The sequence below is a fragment of the Fukomys damarensis genome, unplaced genomic scaffold (genome assembly GCF_012274545.1).
Source record: "Fukomys damarensis isolate Sample0158 unplaced genomic scaffold, DMR_v1.0_HiC HiC_scaffold_39, whole genome shotgun sequence".
Classification (NCBI taxonomy): Eukaryota; Metazoa; Chordata; class Mammalia; order Rodentia; family Bathyergidae; genus Fukomys; species Fukomys damarensis.
This window is the reverse complement of record NW_022900951.1, coordinates 54,989,610-55,007,963: the sequence shown is the minus strand read 5'-3', so window position 1 is coordinate 55,007,963 and position 18,354 is coordinate 54,989,610. Positions and strand designations below refer to the sequence as shown.

Genomic DNA, 18,354 nt, shown 5'->3' with positions numbered 1-18,354 from the left:
AAAAAAAAAAAAAAAAAAAAAAAAAAAGACAAATTACAAAAAAAAAGAAAATTTGAACCAGGCATGATGGCATTCCCTCTAATCCCAGCAGTATAGATGGCAGAGGAAGGAAGATTGCAAATTTGAGCCCTGCCTGGGCAACTAAGTGACTTAAAGACCATTTTTCAATATAAAAATGTAAAGAGGGGCCAAAGATGTAACTCAGTGCAAAGGCCCTGGGTTCAGTCCCCAGTATCACTAAAATAAATTTTATTCTCATATATCAAAAACTAAGAAAATATAATTTTAAAGGCATACAAATAGGAAAGAAAGTAAAACTGTTCCTGTTTATAAATGATAAAAACTCTTTATATAGAAAAACTTCAATACTCACCAAAAAAACTCATATAACTGATAAATTCAGCAAAGTAGCAGGACACAAAATAAACAGATAAAACTCATCAGCTTCATATACCAATAATGAACTTTTTGAGAAAAATAGTCAGGAAAATAATCCCATTCATAGTAGCTTCAAAAAATTAAGATAGCTAGGATTAAACCTAACCAAAAAAGACAGTTACAATGAAAGTTATAAAAGACCTATGAGAGAAATCAAAGACACTAGAAAATGGGAAGATCTCCCATATTTACAGATTAGAAAAATTAATATTGTTAAAACGACCAAAGCTAGACTCAATACAATCCCCATCGATATACTAATACCATTCTTCATAGAACTAGGAAAAAAATGGAAGTATTCATAGGGAAATATAAAATATCCCACAGGAAATGCAGTCCTGACTAAAAAGAGCAATGCTAGAAATAACAATACTAGAATCAAACATACCATAAGAACAAAAGAACATAAAGTCATAAGAACACAGAGCTATAAGAACAAAAGAAGCATGGCATTGGCATTAAAAATAGACATTTAGTCCAATGGAACAAAATAGCTTTCAGAAATATCTATGCATCTATACAGCCAATTGATTGTTGACATAGGGGCCAAAACAAATAACTTGGGGAAAAAGACAACACAGCCTCTTCAACCAGTGGTGCTGGGAAAACTGGATATCCACATGCAGAAGACAGAAACAAGACTCCTCTCACCCTGTACAAAAATTAACTCAAAATCAATGCAAGATCTTAATTTAAGACCTGGGACTTTGAAACCGTAGAGGAAAACAGTGAAGAAACACTTGAGGACACTGAAACAGGCAACAATTTTATGAATAGGATTCTAGTATCTCAAGAAACAAAAGCAAGAATTGAAAGTTGGCATTATATCAAATTAAAAGATAGAAAAAGGAACAATCAACAAAGCAAAGGAATAACTTACAAAATGGGAGAAAATCTTTCCCAGAGGATTAATATACAAAATATATAAAGAATTCAAAAAACTTAACAAAATAAGTAATCCAATCAAAATAGGCAATATTCTGAAAAGATACCTTAAAATATGTACAAATGACCAATAATTATGTGAAAAAATGTTCAGATTCTTTAGGCTATCTTTCCTCCACTGAGGATGGTTGGCTCTTTTGTCAAAGAGGAGGACACTGAGTATGACTGGAATTGTTTCTGCATTTTCTAATCTATTCCACTGATCCTTGGGTCTGTTTCTTTGCCAGTACCATGCTTTTATCACAGTGACTTTGTAGTATAGTTGCAAGTTGGGGCTTGTGATTCACTCTGCCATGTCTCTGTTGCCTAGAGTTGCTTTTGCATCCATTTTTAAAATGTACACTTATTTGGGGAAGATGGTAGTTTGAAGATATTCTTATTCCCAAATTTAGTTCATTGGCTGGTCTTGAGACAAGCAGGTACTGGATCCAGCCAAAAAAGTGAGGCTGCAGCATGGGTTTGAAAGCAGAGTAAAGAGTGAAGTAGGAGGATTCATTCCTGATGTCCCCTCAAGGCTCCAGCATGCGGAATGACAACCCACCTGCTGTGGCACATCCACAGTGCCTTTCCCATTCACAGGTTGCTGTGGCTTCAGGAGCACCAGCATGGAGAATGGAGCCTCAGAGAGCAAACGAAGGAAAATAATGATAGACCTAAGGGGCCTAGAACCCAAAGAGAAGAACTAGCAGGATACTTAAAATAGGACTTTAATGAAATAAAATTGCTATAGGAAACAAATAACTTGTACTTAAGACTTTCTGGAATTAAAAGTATATTTACCAAAACCAACAACAACTATCATTCCAAATAATGAAACACGAAAGCCATTCCAATTTAATTCAGAAATGATTTTCATGAGGAAAACTTTATAAGCTCAGGGTATATCCTTCAACCTCCTCCCTCTCCCTTTCCCCTCCTTTTTAAATGAGTAATAAAAAATGGGAAAGAGAAGAAAAGGGGAGACAGACTTGGAGTGGGACCTTCGTTCCTGGTTAAATTGAATGTTACTGGTTTTGGGGTTTCCTTCTGGCGGCAGTTTCTAGGTTCTTTCTGTCCTGAGCAAAGAATTGGTCAAGATAAGCACAAACACTAGCAAAGTTTTATTAAAGGTAGGAAAAGAAACAGGCTCTGGAAAGCAAGTTTGGGCCAAGTAAAAGTAGGAAAAGAAGAACACCCTTTAACGTGAGGACAGGCCACTATGCAAGAGCAAACAGTGACTCATCCTTCTTCTTGCTAATAAAAAATGAGAACAAAAAAATAGAAATAAATGCCAGCGGAATTTTATTTTTATTGATGGATTTATATCAAGAAAATTAAAGACTTTACAGTTCATAAAAAATATTGGGGCAGAGCTACACTACTAAGATGGATGACTCAAGAATATAATGTTAAGAAAAAAGAAGTTACATGAAACACATACTATGAAATCATTTCTAAAGCTTAGAATGACAGATACCACTATGTACTGTTAAAAAATACAAAAATAAATAAATAAATGGAAAAGTTAACCACCTGAACATTTAGAATGGTAAACTCACCCTTTAGTGTGATGTAACCTGCTCCAATTCCTTGTACTGCTTTGGCAAAGATCATGAAAAACCTCAATGGTCAAGTCTACCTGCCTTTTCTCAGCCTTCATCCTATGTTACTGCTCTGAGGCATTTGACAAAGATGACAACCAGGGGCTGGGGATTTAGCTCAGTGGTGCTGTACCTGCCTTGCAAGCGCAAGTAACTGAGTTTGACTCCTGGTTGGGGGAAGGGTATGACAAACCCTTCTTTAGAGAAATTCTTACTTTCACTTTCAAGATATTATTACCCTCTTCCAATTCTTCAGTCTCTTTGATTATGGAAGTGAGGCTGATGAGGAAGATGGTAGGTAGTGCCAGGAATGATTCACAGCAACGCCAAAGGTGACACAGGGCATTAAAATGAGTGCTTAAAATATGAATGCCCTCATTATTATTTAGTGTTAGCTCTGTCATTATCTAGTCTTTGTCATCGTAATTTTCCTACCCATAGATTCCAGTATTTATCTTCAGCCTAGATGTTGCTTCAAAGTTCTCATCCTGAATTACCCACTTTCTCCTGAAATTTTCTAATATTTGTCCCAAATCTGTTATGTTCAAAATCAAACTCATTACCTTTCCTTCACCATCTGCTTCCTATATATAGTCATATGTCACTCAATGACGGGATACCTTCTGAGAATTTCATTGTTAGGCATTTCATCACTGTTGCAAACATCACAGAGTAAGAAGAGTCTGATTGACCAGGAGACATAATCTTCAGGGACCACCACTGTATATGTGGTCCATTAGTGACCAAAACATCATTATGTGGTACATGACAGTACTTATTTCTTGTTTTCTCACTAGCTTTCCTTCAGCTTTTGGCATCTTTCACTTGATCTAGGATTCAATCATGATTTTCTCATCAACTTCTTTGCCTCTCAAATCAAATCTGAGAGAAGTATACCTCCTTTTGCTCATATGCAGTAGTAATATTTTGACAGGTTGCATCTACCCTCTGAAAATATTGAAGAGAGGCTAACAACTTTCTTATCTCTGGATAGAGAGAAAGCAAGACTTGTCTTTGGGAATGGTGATTTAGTAGCTAAAGAAAACCTACTTCCACTGATAGAGGCCACAACCATAAAACCCTCTTTCACTCTCTAATCTACACTAAGTTAGGCGCGAGATATAGCTCAGTGGCACAGGGCCTACCTGGCAAGTGTGAGGTCCTGAGTTCGATCCCCGGTACAAAAATAAAAAGACACTAAGGCAATTCAGTAGGTAAATGAACTTCTTTTTAACAAATGGTGCTGGAACAACTGGATATGTGTGTAATGAAATTTTGTTTCCTTTTTTTTTGGGGGGGGGTCTCTATGCAGTTCAGGCTGGCCTTGAACTCACTATGTTGCCCAGGCTGCAATTCTCCTGCCTCAGCCTCCCAAGTGCTGGAATGACAGGCATGCATCACCACCCCCAGCTGAAATATTTTTAAAACAATGGAATTTGTAACTTGGGGAAGTATTTGAACTTCACCCTATTTTCTGTTTATCACTCTTCTATTTTGCTCTCATATAAGAGAAAAAATATATTTGAGCTTGTTTGTGTGATTTATTTCACTTCCCATTATTCTCAAGTTACATCCATTTACTTATTATGCCTCAAGATTATCTGACTGCATAGCATTCCATTGTGTATAAATACTTTTTCTTTATCCATTTACGTGTTGGACATACATGTGATTTCCAAAATCTAGCCACTATAAATTGTGCTACTATAAACATGGGGAATGCATGTATCCCTATACAGTGATTTTAACTCTTTTGGGAAGATACCTAGGAGGAGCACAGCTGAGGCAAAAGGAATTTCTATTTTTAGTTAGATGAAGAATATTCACATTGATTTCCATGGCAATTGTACTACCATAGTTTATATTCCCACCAAAAATGTAGCAGAGTTCCTTTTTCCCCACATCCTGGCCAATATTTGTTATTATTAGAGATTTTTTTTTTCTTGGAGACAAGGTCTCAATATGTAGTTCAGGCTAGCCTCAAAATTATGGCAATCCTCCTGCCTCAACCTCCCAAGTGCTGGGATTACAGGTGTATGCCACCACATCTAGGTATTATTAGTTTTTTTTGATGATAAGACATTCTTTTTGAGGTAAGATGGTATCTCAGTGTAGTTTTAATTTGCATTTCTTGTGTAGCCAGTGATGATGAGTATTTTTTTAGGTATCTATTAGCTATTTGTAGTTCTAAGAAGTATCTATTCATTTTGGTTGCTCCTTTTTTGATTGGTCATTTATTTGGGGGGATCTAATTTTTTTGAGTTCTTTATATAGTCCTGATATTAGTCCAGTTTGAGGAATAGCTGGCACTATTTTTCCCCATTCTGTAGATTGTCTTTTCACTTTGTTGGCTGTCTCATTTGTTGTGCAGAAGGTCTTTAATTTAATATGATCTCATTTGATGATTCTCAGTATTATATTTTGTGCCATTGGGGTTCTGTTTACAAAGTCCTTGCCTATGCCTATGTCTTCAAGAGTTGTACCTATTTTATCTTCTAATAGACTGTTTCTGCTTTAACACTTAGCTCTATGGTTCATCTTGATTTTACACATGGTGAGATATATGGGTGTAGACTCAGTATTCTTTATGTGGCTATCCAACTTGCCTAGCACCATTTATTAAAGAGGCTACCTTTTAGATTTTTACATCAAAGATAAAATAGCTGTATATGCCTGGGATTGTTTCTCCTATTCTGTTCCACTGATCTACATGACTGTTTTTGTGCCAGCACCATGCTGTTTTAACACTGTAGCCTTATAATATAATTTCAAATCTGGGATTGTGATGCCACCAGCTTTGCTTTGTTACTCAGGATTGCTTTTGCTATCCTAGGTCTCTTCTGATTCCATATAAATTTCAAGAATGTTTTCTCTAGCTCTGCAAAAAGTAATGTTGGTATTTTGATTGGGATTCTGTTCAATCACTATATTAGTTTTGGAAGTACAGCCATTTTGATTATGTTCGTACTGGCTAACTAGGAACAGGGGACATTTTTTCTTTTTCTTATGTCCTCCTCAAATTCCTTGTTTAGAGTGATGGTATTTTCATTGTGGAGGTCTTTCACTTCTTTAAGTAGTTTAACACCCAAACATTTAATTTTTTTGATGCTACTGTGAATGGTATATTGCTTTCCTAATTGCTTTTTCAGTGAGTTCATTAGTATTGTATAGGAATGCTATTGATTTTTATGTATTTATTTTGTATGCTGCTAAGCTGCTGAATTTAGTTATCAACTTTGGGTGTAATTTCTTTGGTCTTGTAAGTAAAGAATCATGCCATCTGTGATTAATGACATTTTGACTTCTTCCTTTCTTATACGTATCCCTTTTATTTCTCTTGCCTGATTATTCTGGCTAATATTTCAAGGAGTGTGTTAAACAGGAATGGTGATAAAGGAATCCTTGTCTTGTTCCTGATTTTAGAGGGAAGGCTTTCAGTTTTTCCCCATTTAATGTGACAGTATTCAAAATCTTTAAAATGCAAATTAAGGAATTCCCAGAAAATGACAGAGTATTAAGCAACAAAACTCAGCCTATCAAATATTCTGAATCCAGACACTGGAAAATAACAACTAGGGGAAGATGAGGAGGTAGGTAGGTCCCAGTACTAAGAAGGATATGACAGGAGAACTGCAGGTAATAGAGAAATTGAAAAGGCAGAACACATCATGGAAAAAGGAAGACATAATCCACATTTTCTCCTAGTTCTTGGCTCATGGGTGATGAGCAAGGAAGCATTTATTTACAGAGACAAAGTGAAAGTGGGGGACTCCAGAGGCCTTCGGGGAAAAACACAGCAGTAGAACAGAGTATTGGTTGCTGTCTGCTTAAACAGCTGGTGAATGACTCTAGTTCATGTGCCATTGGAGAGAGTGATTGGACACCAAACCTGGAACTCAGAACAGCCACGGTCTGGCTTCATTTCAGTGCTCCCAGTGTTACACTCCCACAGTGACTAGATGAAGAACAGCCACAGGAGACAGCTGTGTTCGGGAAGCCATGGTCAGGCCACTAAGAGTAGTTTAAACTAAAAGACTCAAGCCCCAATTCCATAGCCAGAGGCCAGGCTCAGCCTAAACTGCTCTGGATCTGAAAGGCCCAAAACTGGCACCATTGCCCTAATCCTACTGCCTGCTGGTAACTGCATCCACCACAGATCTGCGATCTGACTGTCTTCTTTATTTACTGGTATGAGCAGGGACATGTCTTGAATTAGACCTGGCCCCAAAATTATAGATCCTGGAAGAGAACCACATGTTCAAAAACAGAGAAATGTCCTTTGGTTTATTTGTTTGTTTGTTTGTTTTGGCTTTCTGTGTTTGGTTTTTGTGAGTGAGTTGTTTTTGGTTTTTTTCCTCTCTCTCTATCTTTCCTTCCTTCTTTACCAGTTCCTTGTGGCTTGGGTAATCTTTCTTTGTCCTTCTACCTTGTTTCTTATCTCTTTTTCTTCTTTATTTCCTCTTCTCCCTTTTAATGGTTCTCCTTTAATTCTCTCATTTTTACTCTCTATATAATTTCTTTCTTTTTTTTTTCCTGTACCAGGGATTCAACTCAGGAACTTGTGTTTGCAAAGCAGGCGGCAGAAGAACTGAGTTAAATTTCCAGCCCTCTCTTTTTCTTTTATCTACTATTTCTCACCATTTTTTTCTCTTACTTTTACTTAATTCTACAAACATCCTTCTATTCCCTAATCCTCGGGTCCATTTTTCTCTCCTCCTCATACCATAGAGTTTAAGGTTTCAAAGTTTTCTCCTTTTAGTCCTTAACACTATATCTTTGATAGTATAACCATAAAGCTTTTTAAATCTTTTGATAGTTAACTCTGTAAAATTATTGTTGAATTCTTTTCTACCCTTAGTGGAGATATAGCTGTTGCATTTAGTACATACTAGCTGTAAGTCCATACCTGGGTTGTCTTAATGTTTACACCATAACTGTGGATTGCTCCTCTAGGATTAAGGGTGGTACATAATTGGTCTGTCCCAGTCCTGTCCCCTACCCACTGGTACCAGGAATCAGGACCTTGCACTTGTCAGGCAGGCACGGCGCCACTGAGGTAAATCCCCGGCCCCATAATTGGTTTTTATGGTATGTTAATATCTACTTTTTCTTAGACAATACTACTACAGCTGAGTTGTTTGATATTAACAAGGTCACACCATCATTGTTATTTCTCTGTAAGCTAACACTCCTATTACCTTTGCGACATTAACAATACTAGAGTACAGCCCCAGATAACTTGTATCCTGGGCTAACTACACTGCAACCTCCCTTCCTAAATTAACCAGGTGGTAGAATCTTGGGCAAAGTACTATACTTAGCCACGCCCAAAGACCATCACTGAAAAGCAACTAAATACATTTTCATACCAGTAACAAAGTCTTTAGAATATAAACATCCACACACCACAGCACAAAATAAACAAAAACAATAGAAAAGACAAGGCAACAAAATGCCTCTCAAACTTCCCTGAAGCCACTTCAGGCAGCACAGAGGAGCAGAATAGCATAAGCCACACAGCTGTATTAGTTGAAAGGATAACATAGAAGGTTAGAAAACAGTTCAAGGAGGTACTCAGCAGGATTAATGAAGATATAACTAAGCAGATAATGGAAGTAATAAACAATAAGATGCAGGAACTCTTAGAAGACACTGAAACAAGCTAGATGAGCTAAACAAAAATGATACAAAACATGAATGGCCAGTTTACCAAGTTAGAATCCATGAAAAGGTTTCAATCAGAAATCCAGGAGGTTAAAAATCATACTGAAAATGTGGGCAGCAGAACCAACCAATCTGAGGGCAGAATTTCAGAATTAGAAGACAAAGATACTTTTGAAGAACAACTACCACTCAAAGAACCTTAAAACAACAAGAAAACATGAAAAGTGGATCCAACAACTGCTTGATGATGCAAAGACTAATCTAAGAATAATTGGAATAACTGATGTATCAGAAGTCAACACAAATGAAATTAAAAACCCTGTTTGCTAAAATAATGGCAGAAAACCCCCCACATATAAGAAAAGAAATAAACATAGATAAGTGAGGCATATAGATCCCTAAGTAGCCATGACCAAAAAAGAACCTCTCCACTCCACATTATACTCAAAGCACCAAGAATCTGTCGCAGGGACAGAATTTTAAAAACTGTTAGAGAAAGGCAATGAATCACATATAGAGGTAAACCCATTAGAAGTGACTTCTCTACAAAAACCTTAAAGGCCAGAAGGGTTGGGACTGAAGTGTTTCAAGCCCTAAAAGAAAACAACTTCCAACCCTGACTTACATACCCTGCAATTATTTCCACGACAAGGAGTACCTCAAGAAATTCATAACCATCAAACCAGTGTTGCAAAAATTTTTCAAGGATATCTTAGAAAGAGAAAATGAAGCTATTATGGCTTGTGTTTGAATGCTCCCCCAAGCCTCATGTGGACATAGGTGGGGCTTTTTCAGAGGTGTCTGGATCTAGAGTGTGTGACTCTGGAATTGATTCATGGTGCATTGCTAGGCCCAAGGGCACTAGAATTAAGGGTGTGAGTGCTACCTGCCCTAAGTACCCACCTAAATCGGATAAGACAAAAGGGGCAGAAAGGCCCTATTAAGATCTCTTGCTGCTTTTTGCTGTCTTTTCCTGCAACACTGCCTTGGAGCCAGCCAACTATGGACTAAAACTTCTATAAACTGTAAGTCAAATAAACCTTCCCTCTCTTAACTTGTGGGGTTTGGGTATTTTGTCTCAACAACAAGAAAACTAAGAAGCCAACAATGCCAATAAGTAAAAAAAATGAATACAAAGGATGAGATGAACAGCTAAGCAGCAGGGGGAAAAATAAGGAAATCAGCAACAGGAAAATAATGCAATGACAGTAATATATCAATATCTCTCAGTAATAAGTCTCAATGTGAATGGTCACAATTCTCTAATTAAAAGGCACAGATTGGAAGAATGGATAAAGAAACACAACCCAACAATATGCAGTATACAAGAAAAATATCTAATACAAACAAACTCACAGATTAAAAATTCAAAGTATAGGGCTGGGGGCTCAGTGGCTCTACGCATGCCTCATAAGCGCAAGGTCCTGAGTTCAGTCCCTGATACCGAGGAAAAAAAAATAAAAAAGAAGTCAAAGGGTAGAAAACAATATCCTATCCAATGGAACCTGGAAAAAAGTAGTATGATAAATATGATCTTGTATATAGAAATCTTTAAAAACTTTATTAAAACTATTAGGACTAATAAGTTCTGTAAGGTTTCTGATATAAGATCAATAAAGAATTTGAAAAAGAATTAAGAAAAAATTCCATTCACAATGACACTGAAAAGAATAAATTTAACAAGAAGCATAAAACATACATTTTAAAAATTAAAAACAAAGCAAAACAAAAACAAAAACACCAAAAACTCAAACGCACACCAATCCTGAAAATAAACTTGGAGGACTCACATTTCTCAATTTCAAAACTTACTACAAATACACAGCAATAAAGACAGCATCGTGCTAACATAAGGATAGATATAAAGATGAGTAGAAAAGTCTCTAAAAGTGTGTCTCGGCAAGGAGGCCAAGAAAATTCAATGGGGAAAGAATAATCTTTTCAACAAATGATACTGAGAAAACTGGATACACACACAAAATTGAAGGTGGACAACTATTTCACACCATATACAAAAATTAACTAAAAATAGCACCAAGACCTAAATATGATATGAATGAACATTTTCCAAAGATAGACAAATTACCAATAAGCACATAAACTAATGCCCAAAAAATTAGCCATCAGTGAAATATAAATAAAAACTAAATACCACTACACACCCACTAGAAGGGCTATAATTAAAAAGACATAACAAGTGAGAATGTGGAGAAATTAGAACACTTCTCTATTGCTGGTGAGAATGTAAAATGGTCTAGTTGCTTTGGAAAACAATCTGGCAGTTCTTAAAACAAGTTAAACATAGATCTACCACATGAGCCAGTTATTACATTCTTAGATACTCAGAGAAATGCATGCTTTTGCATACAACAGAATATCATTAGGCAATAAAAATATACTGATACATGCTATAACATGGATGAACCTTGAAGACATGTGCTATGTGAAAGCAGTCAGTGACAAAAGAGCACAAATTGCATAATTCTTTTTACATGAAATGCCCAGTGTGGAAAAATCCATACAAAGAATTAAGAGAAGGAGGCAGACTTTGATGGAAAATAGGGAGTGATTCCTAATGGGTATGAGTTGATTTTTGAGGTGATAAAAACATTTTAAAATTTATTATTGTGATGGTTATTCAATTGCTTATGAATGTACTAAAAACCACTGAAAGTTGTACTTTTTTTTCCTCTCATTGAGTTTATTGGTACATTTTAGGCATACAGTACAGTCACATTCATTATTGGGATCTTGTACTTTTACATGACAGGTCTTGGTTCTCATTTTGTCCCCTTGTCCCTACCCTCCCTTCACCCCTTCTCCCCTCCCCCTTTTCAAACATTTTATTTCCATTTTTTCATTTACTCCTACTTTTTTTCCTTTCCATTATTACCTTTCTCCTACCCTTCCCACTTTCCCTTTTCTCCCTATTCACATTGTCAATTATCTCATTAGGATCTTATGTACTATTATAGTATATTCACACCAGAGAAACTATTCGGCATTTACACAAGCCATTTGCCCATCAGTTGGAAACCGGATAAAGAAGATGTGGTTTTTCTATAAAATGGAATAAATAATACTCAGCCATAAAGAATGAGAAATTCGATTCATTCGTAGGAAAATGGATACATATTGAAATTTGTACTTTTAAAAAGGATACATTTTATGGTATGCTAATTACATCTTGATTTTTTTAAAAAAGGAAAGGAAGTGAAGAGAGTGAACATATGACCCAGCTCCTGATGGCTTCACTGCTGAACTCTACAAGATATTTAAAGAAGAACTATTGCCACTATTCTTTAAACTTTTCAATGAAATTGAAAGGGAAGCAATACTTCCAAATTCATTCCTGGAAGTGTTACTTTGATTCCAAAACCAGGGAAAGACCCAACCAAAACAGAGAACTACAGTCCAATCTTCCTAATGAACACAGATGCAAAAATCCTGAATAAGATACTGGCAAACAGAATACAGTCATCAAAAAGATCATACACACTGACCAATCTGATTTATTCAAGGGATGCAAGGATGGTTCAACATATGTAAATCAATAAATGTAATATACATTAAAAGTCAAGGACAAAAACCATATCATCATCTCAATAGATGCAGAAAAAGCATTCAACAAATTTCAACACCCACTCATGATTAAAAACTCCACAGAAAATTGGAATAGATGGTCTTTACCTCAACTTGATAAAGGCTATCTATGAAAAATCATACTAAATAGTTAAAAATTGAGAGCCTTCAAGCTAAAATCAGGAACAAGACAAGGATATCCACTGCCACCACTCCTGTTCAATATAGTTCTGGAAACATTAGCCACAGCAGACAAGAGAAAGAAATTAAAGCAATAAAGACAGCAAAGGAAGAAGTTAAACTGCCATTATTTGCTGATTATATGAAACTACAAAGACCCAAAAAACTGCACCAAAAGACTTCTAGACTTAATTGACACTTTTAGCAGAGTAGCTGGATACAAGGTCAACACTCAAAAATCAATAGCCTTCTTGTACACAAATAACAGACTCATTGAGAGAGAAATTAGGGAAACAATTCGTTTCACAGTAGCATCCAAAAAATGAAACATCTAGGAATAAATCTAACAAAGAAAGCAAAAGACCTCTACACTGAAAACTACAGCACTCTGAAAAAGGAGATGGAAGAGGATATAAGAAAATGGAAAGATATCCCCTGATCCTTGGTAGGAAGAATCAACATAGTGAAAATGGCCACACTTCCAAAACTGCTATATAGAATCAATACAATCCGAATTAAAGTTCCAACAGTATATTTCACAGAAGTAGAGAAAACAATACAAATATTCATTTGGAAGCAGAAAAGAACTAATATAACAAAAGCTATTCTAGGCAACAGAGACACGACAGGGGGTATCACAATCACCAACTTGCAACTATACTACAAAGCCACTGTGATAAAAGCAGCATGGTACTGACAAAGAAACAGACCCAAGTATCAGTGGAATAGATTGGAAGACAGAGAAACAACTCCAGATGTACTCAGCTACCTCATCTTTGACAAAGGAGCCAACCATCCTCAGTGGAGGAAAGGTAGCCTCTTCAATAAATTGTGGTGGAAAAACTGGATTTCAACCTGCCAAATATTAAAACTAGACCCTTATCTTTCACCATGCACTATGCTAAAATCAAAGTGGATTAAATATCTAAATATTAAAACAGAAACATTAAACTTGCTGGAAGATAAATTAGGTAGAACTCTCAACAACATTGGCATAGGAAAACACTTTATGAACAAATCCTCAGTAGCACTGGAACTAGCAAAAAGAATAAACAACTGGGATCTTATCTTACTAAAAATTTATGCACTGCAAGAGAAACCCCCAGCAGAGCTAAGAGACAACCTGCAATGTGGAAAAAGATTTTACCAGCTATTGCTCAGACAAAGGTTTACTATCAAGAATATATTAAAAAAATAAAAAAAAAATCAATGCCCCAAATATAAAGACCCAATTAAAAAATGGGCATCTGAAATGAACAGACACTTCTCGGACAAACAAGTAAAAGCAGCAAATAAACATTTGAAAAAATGTTCCACATCACTGGTCATTCGAGAAATGCAGATGAAAACAACACTGTGATTCCACCTCACCCCAGAAAGAATAGCTGCTATCAAGAAATCAACCAATAACAAATACTGGTGGGGTTGTGGGAGAAAGGAACCCTTCTCCATGGTTGGTGGGAGTGCAGACTGGTCAACCACTGTGAAAATCAATATGGAGATACCTCAAAGAACTAGGATTAGAGGTTCCATTTGACCCAGCTATCCCTCTGCTGGGTATCTTTCCAAAAGAATTAAAAGAAGCATAATACACCCCTGTTTATAGCAGCACAGTTTGTAATACCTAAAGCTTGGAAACGGCCCAACTGCCCATCAACTGGAGACTGGATAGAGATGCGGTTTTTCTATAAAATGGGGTACTATTAAGCCATAAAGAACAAGAAACTAGAGTCATTCATAGGAAAATAGATGCACATTGAGGGCATACTCTTAAGTGAAATAAATAGGATACACATATGTAAATAGCAAATAGTTTCTCTGGTGTGAAAAACTAAGTGTAAATAAGGTTCAAATTGTATAATTAATAATGTGAAATAGTAAGAAAAGAGCTAAAGGAGTAGGAAAAGTGGGAGGGGTAGGGGAAAGGAAAGAAGGGAAAACAAAAAATATGAGAAATGGAAACAAAATCTTTTAAACAGGAAAGGGTGTAGGGGGTGAAGGGAGGGCAGGGGTGTGGGGAAAAAATAAGAACCAAGATACATAATGTAAAGGTATAAGATTCCAGTGATGAATTTAAGTAACTATACTGTATACTTAAAAAGTACCCATAAACTTAATGAAAAAACAAACAAACAAACAGTGTCCCAAGAATTCCACTTCTAGGTATATACTCAAAGAAAATGAAACATTTGCCCACATGAAAACTATATATGAATAGGGCCAGGGATTTAGCTCAGTGGTTCTGCCGCCTGCCTTGCAAGCACAAAGACCCAAGTTCGATCCCCGGTATGAAAAAAAAATTTCTTTATAAAATCAGATACAATGAATGGATAAACAAAATGCGATACAGCCATACAATTGAGTATTATTCAGTAATTAGAAAGAATGACGTATCGATACATGCTACAACATAAATGAACCTGGAAAATCCTATGTTAAGTAAAACAAGTCAGTCACAAAAGACCACATAGTATATGACTGTATTTATACGAATGAAGATTAGTATTTGTGTCAGGATAGGGAAAGAGTTGAGAATGCGGAATGGGTTCTAACGGGTATGATGCTTCTTTTTAGGGTGATGAAATGTTGTAAAATTAGATTGTAGTGATGCCTGCACGACTCTAACTACAGAAAAATCAGGTATTACAGACATTGAATTTTATAGTATGTGAACTATATCTTAATAAATCTATTAAACAACTGAGACTATACAAGTAAAAGAATATAAAGGTATAAGAATCTTGGTAGCACATGTCTGTAGTTCCAGTACTTGTGAGGCAGGACAACTGCCACAAGTTTGAGGCCAGCCTATACTACATAGTGAGTTCATGGCCATCCAGAACTACGTAACGACTTCGTCAAAAAAAAAATCTTTAAAAGCAGTACTAAGAAGGTTAAATCTCAAAGTGCAAATGTAGAGCTAAAAGGGCATTTTAAAATATATCCAGAACAAAAACTGAATGAGGAAGTTCTGTGCCATCTCTGATGATAAATGACAGTTACAATTTCTCAATTATTATTTTTATTTCCTTTTCAGCTCCAAAGAGCAAACCAAATCCCAATATGACTAAAGAGGTAGTAAGTGAGAACTCAACTACTTTAATAAGAGTTCAAATATCCTGGGTCAAAAAAATTACAAATAGCCCAGAGAAGAGAGTAATTTCAAATATGACTACTGAAGCTATGTCAATAATCTTTGAGGAATCATGGAGAAAAATGTTCTAGAACACTGGGCAGATATAATTTTAATTTCTAAAAAAAAAGGGTAAATATTATTTCTATAAATTACAGACCAGCAAATCTAGAATGGATTATTACAAGGATAGATTGCAAGATCCTACAAATGGAAGAATGAGCACTAGAAGCAGCCTGAATTCGCTGAAAAAAGGTTAATCCTTCTTTCTTTGTTATACTGTTACTAAGATAATAGGTGTAAGAATTATGGTAGAAACAGTATGTCTGTACTTAGCAAGGTATTTGATAAAATCTTTTATGTAATCCTTAAAGAATGAAATTGAGGGCCGGGGATTTAGCTCAGTGGTTCCGCCGCCTGCTTTGCAAGTGCAAGGTCCCAAGTTCGATCCCCAGAACCAAAAAAGAATGAAATTGAGAAAGAGACAGTAGATGTTAATTTTTGTTAGACAGGTTAATAATCCTTTAAAGAACCATTCCCAAAACATGCAGATCACCAAGTCGCTATCATATTAGATGTAGGTTTCTAATAACATACACGACGGGGCTTTTCTAGCATTAGGAGCTTCATCATTTAAATCTAATATCTTAATGAACATACAGAAATCACACTGGTGAGGTTTATACATGACAACAAATGGAAGGGATGGTGAATATTTGCAATGACAGAATTAGGATACTGATTTTTAATTCTAAGTGGCTGGGGGGAGTAAAACAAAATTAAAACTAAAACTTGCCTGGATAAGATGAAATCAAACTAAGGGTCAGATTCAAATCTCATTCCTCAATTAGAGAATGGGTGTGAGGGAAAAAAATAATTTTTTACCATTTCTGAAATCAGCCTCTAATTTGAATTGTAGCTATTAGAAAGAATGTGATCTGAAATATCCCAGTCAAAACACCAACAAACAACAGTACAGAGGTTTGTATCTACAATTGTGACCTTAAATTTTTCTCACCCTCTTTCAGACGATCCCCTTCAGCTTTGGTTTTCTTCTGTCTTTCTGATCCAGCAAGGTCGACAAGATGCAACTTGGAGCGAAAGCTGCTATTCCTGTGATAATGACAGAACACTCTAATGAAAATAGTACACAAACTTGAGAGTAGCTGAGTATCAAAGCTGATCTGCCAGCTCTTGTTTTCTTTCAATTCAATAAAAATAGCTCCACTGGTCACTAATGCTCACAATACTGATGTCTAATAATCTGTCAAATCAATCGAAGAAGCAGCCTTGCATTCACCTTTAACAGAACAATAACAAAAAAACACACACTTGACTCTTTATAACTTACTTGTCATTTTTCTTTCTTTGCTCTATGGAGATTGTAAAGATGGCATGAGATCGGGAGGACTGGGAGTTCATAGCTGTGGAGGCCACAGTCCTACAGTTGTTGCCCTGCTCCAAACAGGAAACAGTATCCAAGGCAACTAAAACATTTTTCTCAGTGAGTCCTATAATCTAATTACAAGAAAGAAAAAAATTCCCTTATGATTCATACCTCAAATCAAATTTAACGGATAGGTTCAATGTTGACCCTATGGGGAAATTTGATTGGGTTCTCATCTAGTTCAGTTTGGAACCAGAATTGTGGAGAGAATTGAGTTTGTGAACTGAGGTAGCACTGTATAGGCATTGGTGGTTTAAAGAAAATGTCTTGAAGGGCTGGGGATTTAGCTCAGTGGTTCTGCTGCCTGTCTCACAAGCACTAGGACCTGAGTTCAATCCCATGTACGAAAACAAAAACGAAAACAGAACAAGAACATGTCTTGAGCCAGGTGTGGTGGCGCATGCCTGTAATCCCAGTACTTGGGAGGCTGAGGCAGGAGGATGGCTGTGAGCTGGAGACCAGCTTGGGCTACATAGTGACTTCCAGGTCAGTCTCAACTACATAGTGAAACCCTGTCTCAAAAAAGAAAGAAAGAAAGAAAGAAAGAAAGAAAGAAAGAAAGAAAGAAAGAAAGAAAGAGGGGGGGAGGGAGGGAGGGAGGGAGAGAGGAAGAAAGGAAAGAAAGGAAAGAGAAAGAGAGAGAGAGAGAGAGAGAGAGAGAGTGTCTTGGCTGGGCATGGTGGCACATGTCTAAAATCTTAGCACTCGGGAGGCTGAGGCAGGAGGATTGCTGTAAATTCGAGGCCAGTCTGGACAATACAGTTCAAGGTCAGACTAAACTACATAGTGAGACCCTGTCAAAAAAAAAAGTCTTGATGTTCAAGTAGAATCTCTACAAATAGAATACCTGTATAAATGAGGACTGCTTAAACTAGCAACTCCATGAAGTGAATGGAAATCAAGGTCTCTAATTTTCCCCAGGAACTTCAGAAACAAGGGTATTAGCCAACACTGGATCTAGAGATCTCCATATTTTAGGGTAGCAATGCCTAGGTGACTTCCAGGGAGCCATAAGTAAACTCTGACCCCAACGGAGAGTAAGTCCACTACAATCAGTTATAGTATCTCTTTACTACTTTATCTCCCAAATGACTCGAAGTGCTTGCAAGTACCTCTAACCCATTTCATATCTCATTTTTACCAGAGGAAAAGCACAATATTATTTTCTCTGGATTAGAAAGCCAGGGGAAGAGAGTCTTAGCCTTGCTATGTATCTACCTGGGAGAACTTATACAAGCTGAAATCTCTTGGATAGAACTAGATGATTATAAAGTCCCTTCTAGTCCCAATATGCTAAGATTTTATTATTACATAGCTGGCAAATCTGTACCTGTGGCACTAATATCTATTTCTTTATTTCTAACTCCCTGCTGTGTATACTTTGA

The 18,354-nt window shown here is 36.5% G+C and overlaps 1 protein-coding gene across 1 annotated transcript in view; it reads right to left on the bottom strand.

Annotated features, from left to right (window-relative positions):
- The window catches only part of Kif4a (kinesin family member 4A), a 119,139-nt gene that overhangs the window by 92,639 nt on the left and 8,146 nt on the right, over positions 1-18,354 (bottom strand). Inside the window, exons 6-7 of the mRNA XM_010632162.2 lie at positions 16,874-17,040; positions 16,541-16,635 (exon numbers count right to left, since the gene is read on the bottom strand). Coding sequence (XP_010630464.1) covers positions 16,541-16,635; positions 16,874-17,040 — 262 coding nt within the window. The remainder of the gene's footprint in view (positions 1-16,540; positions 16,636-16,873; positions 17,041-18,354) is intronic.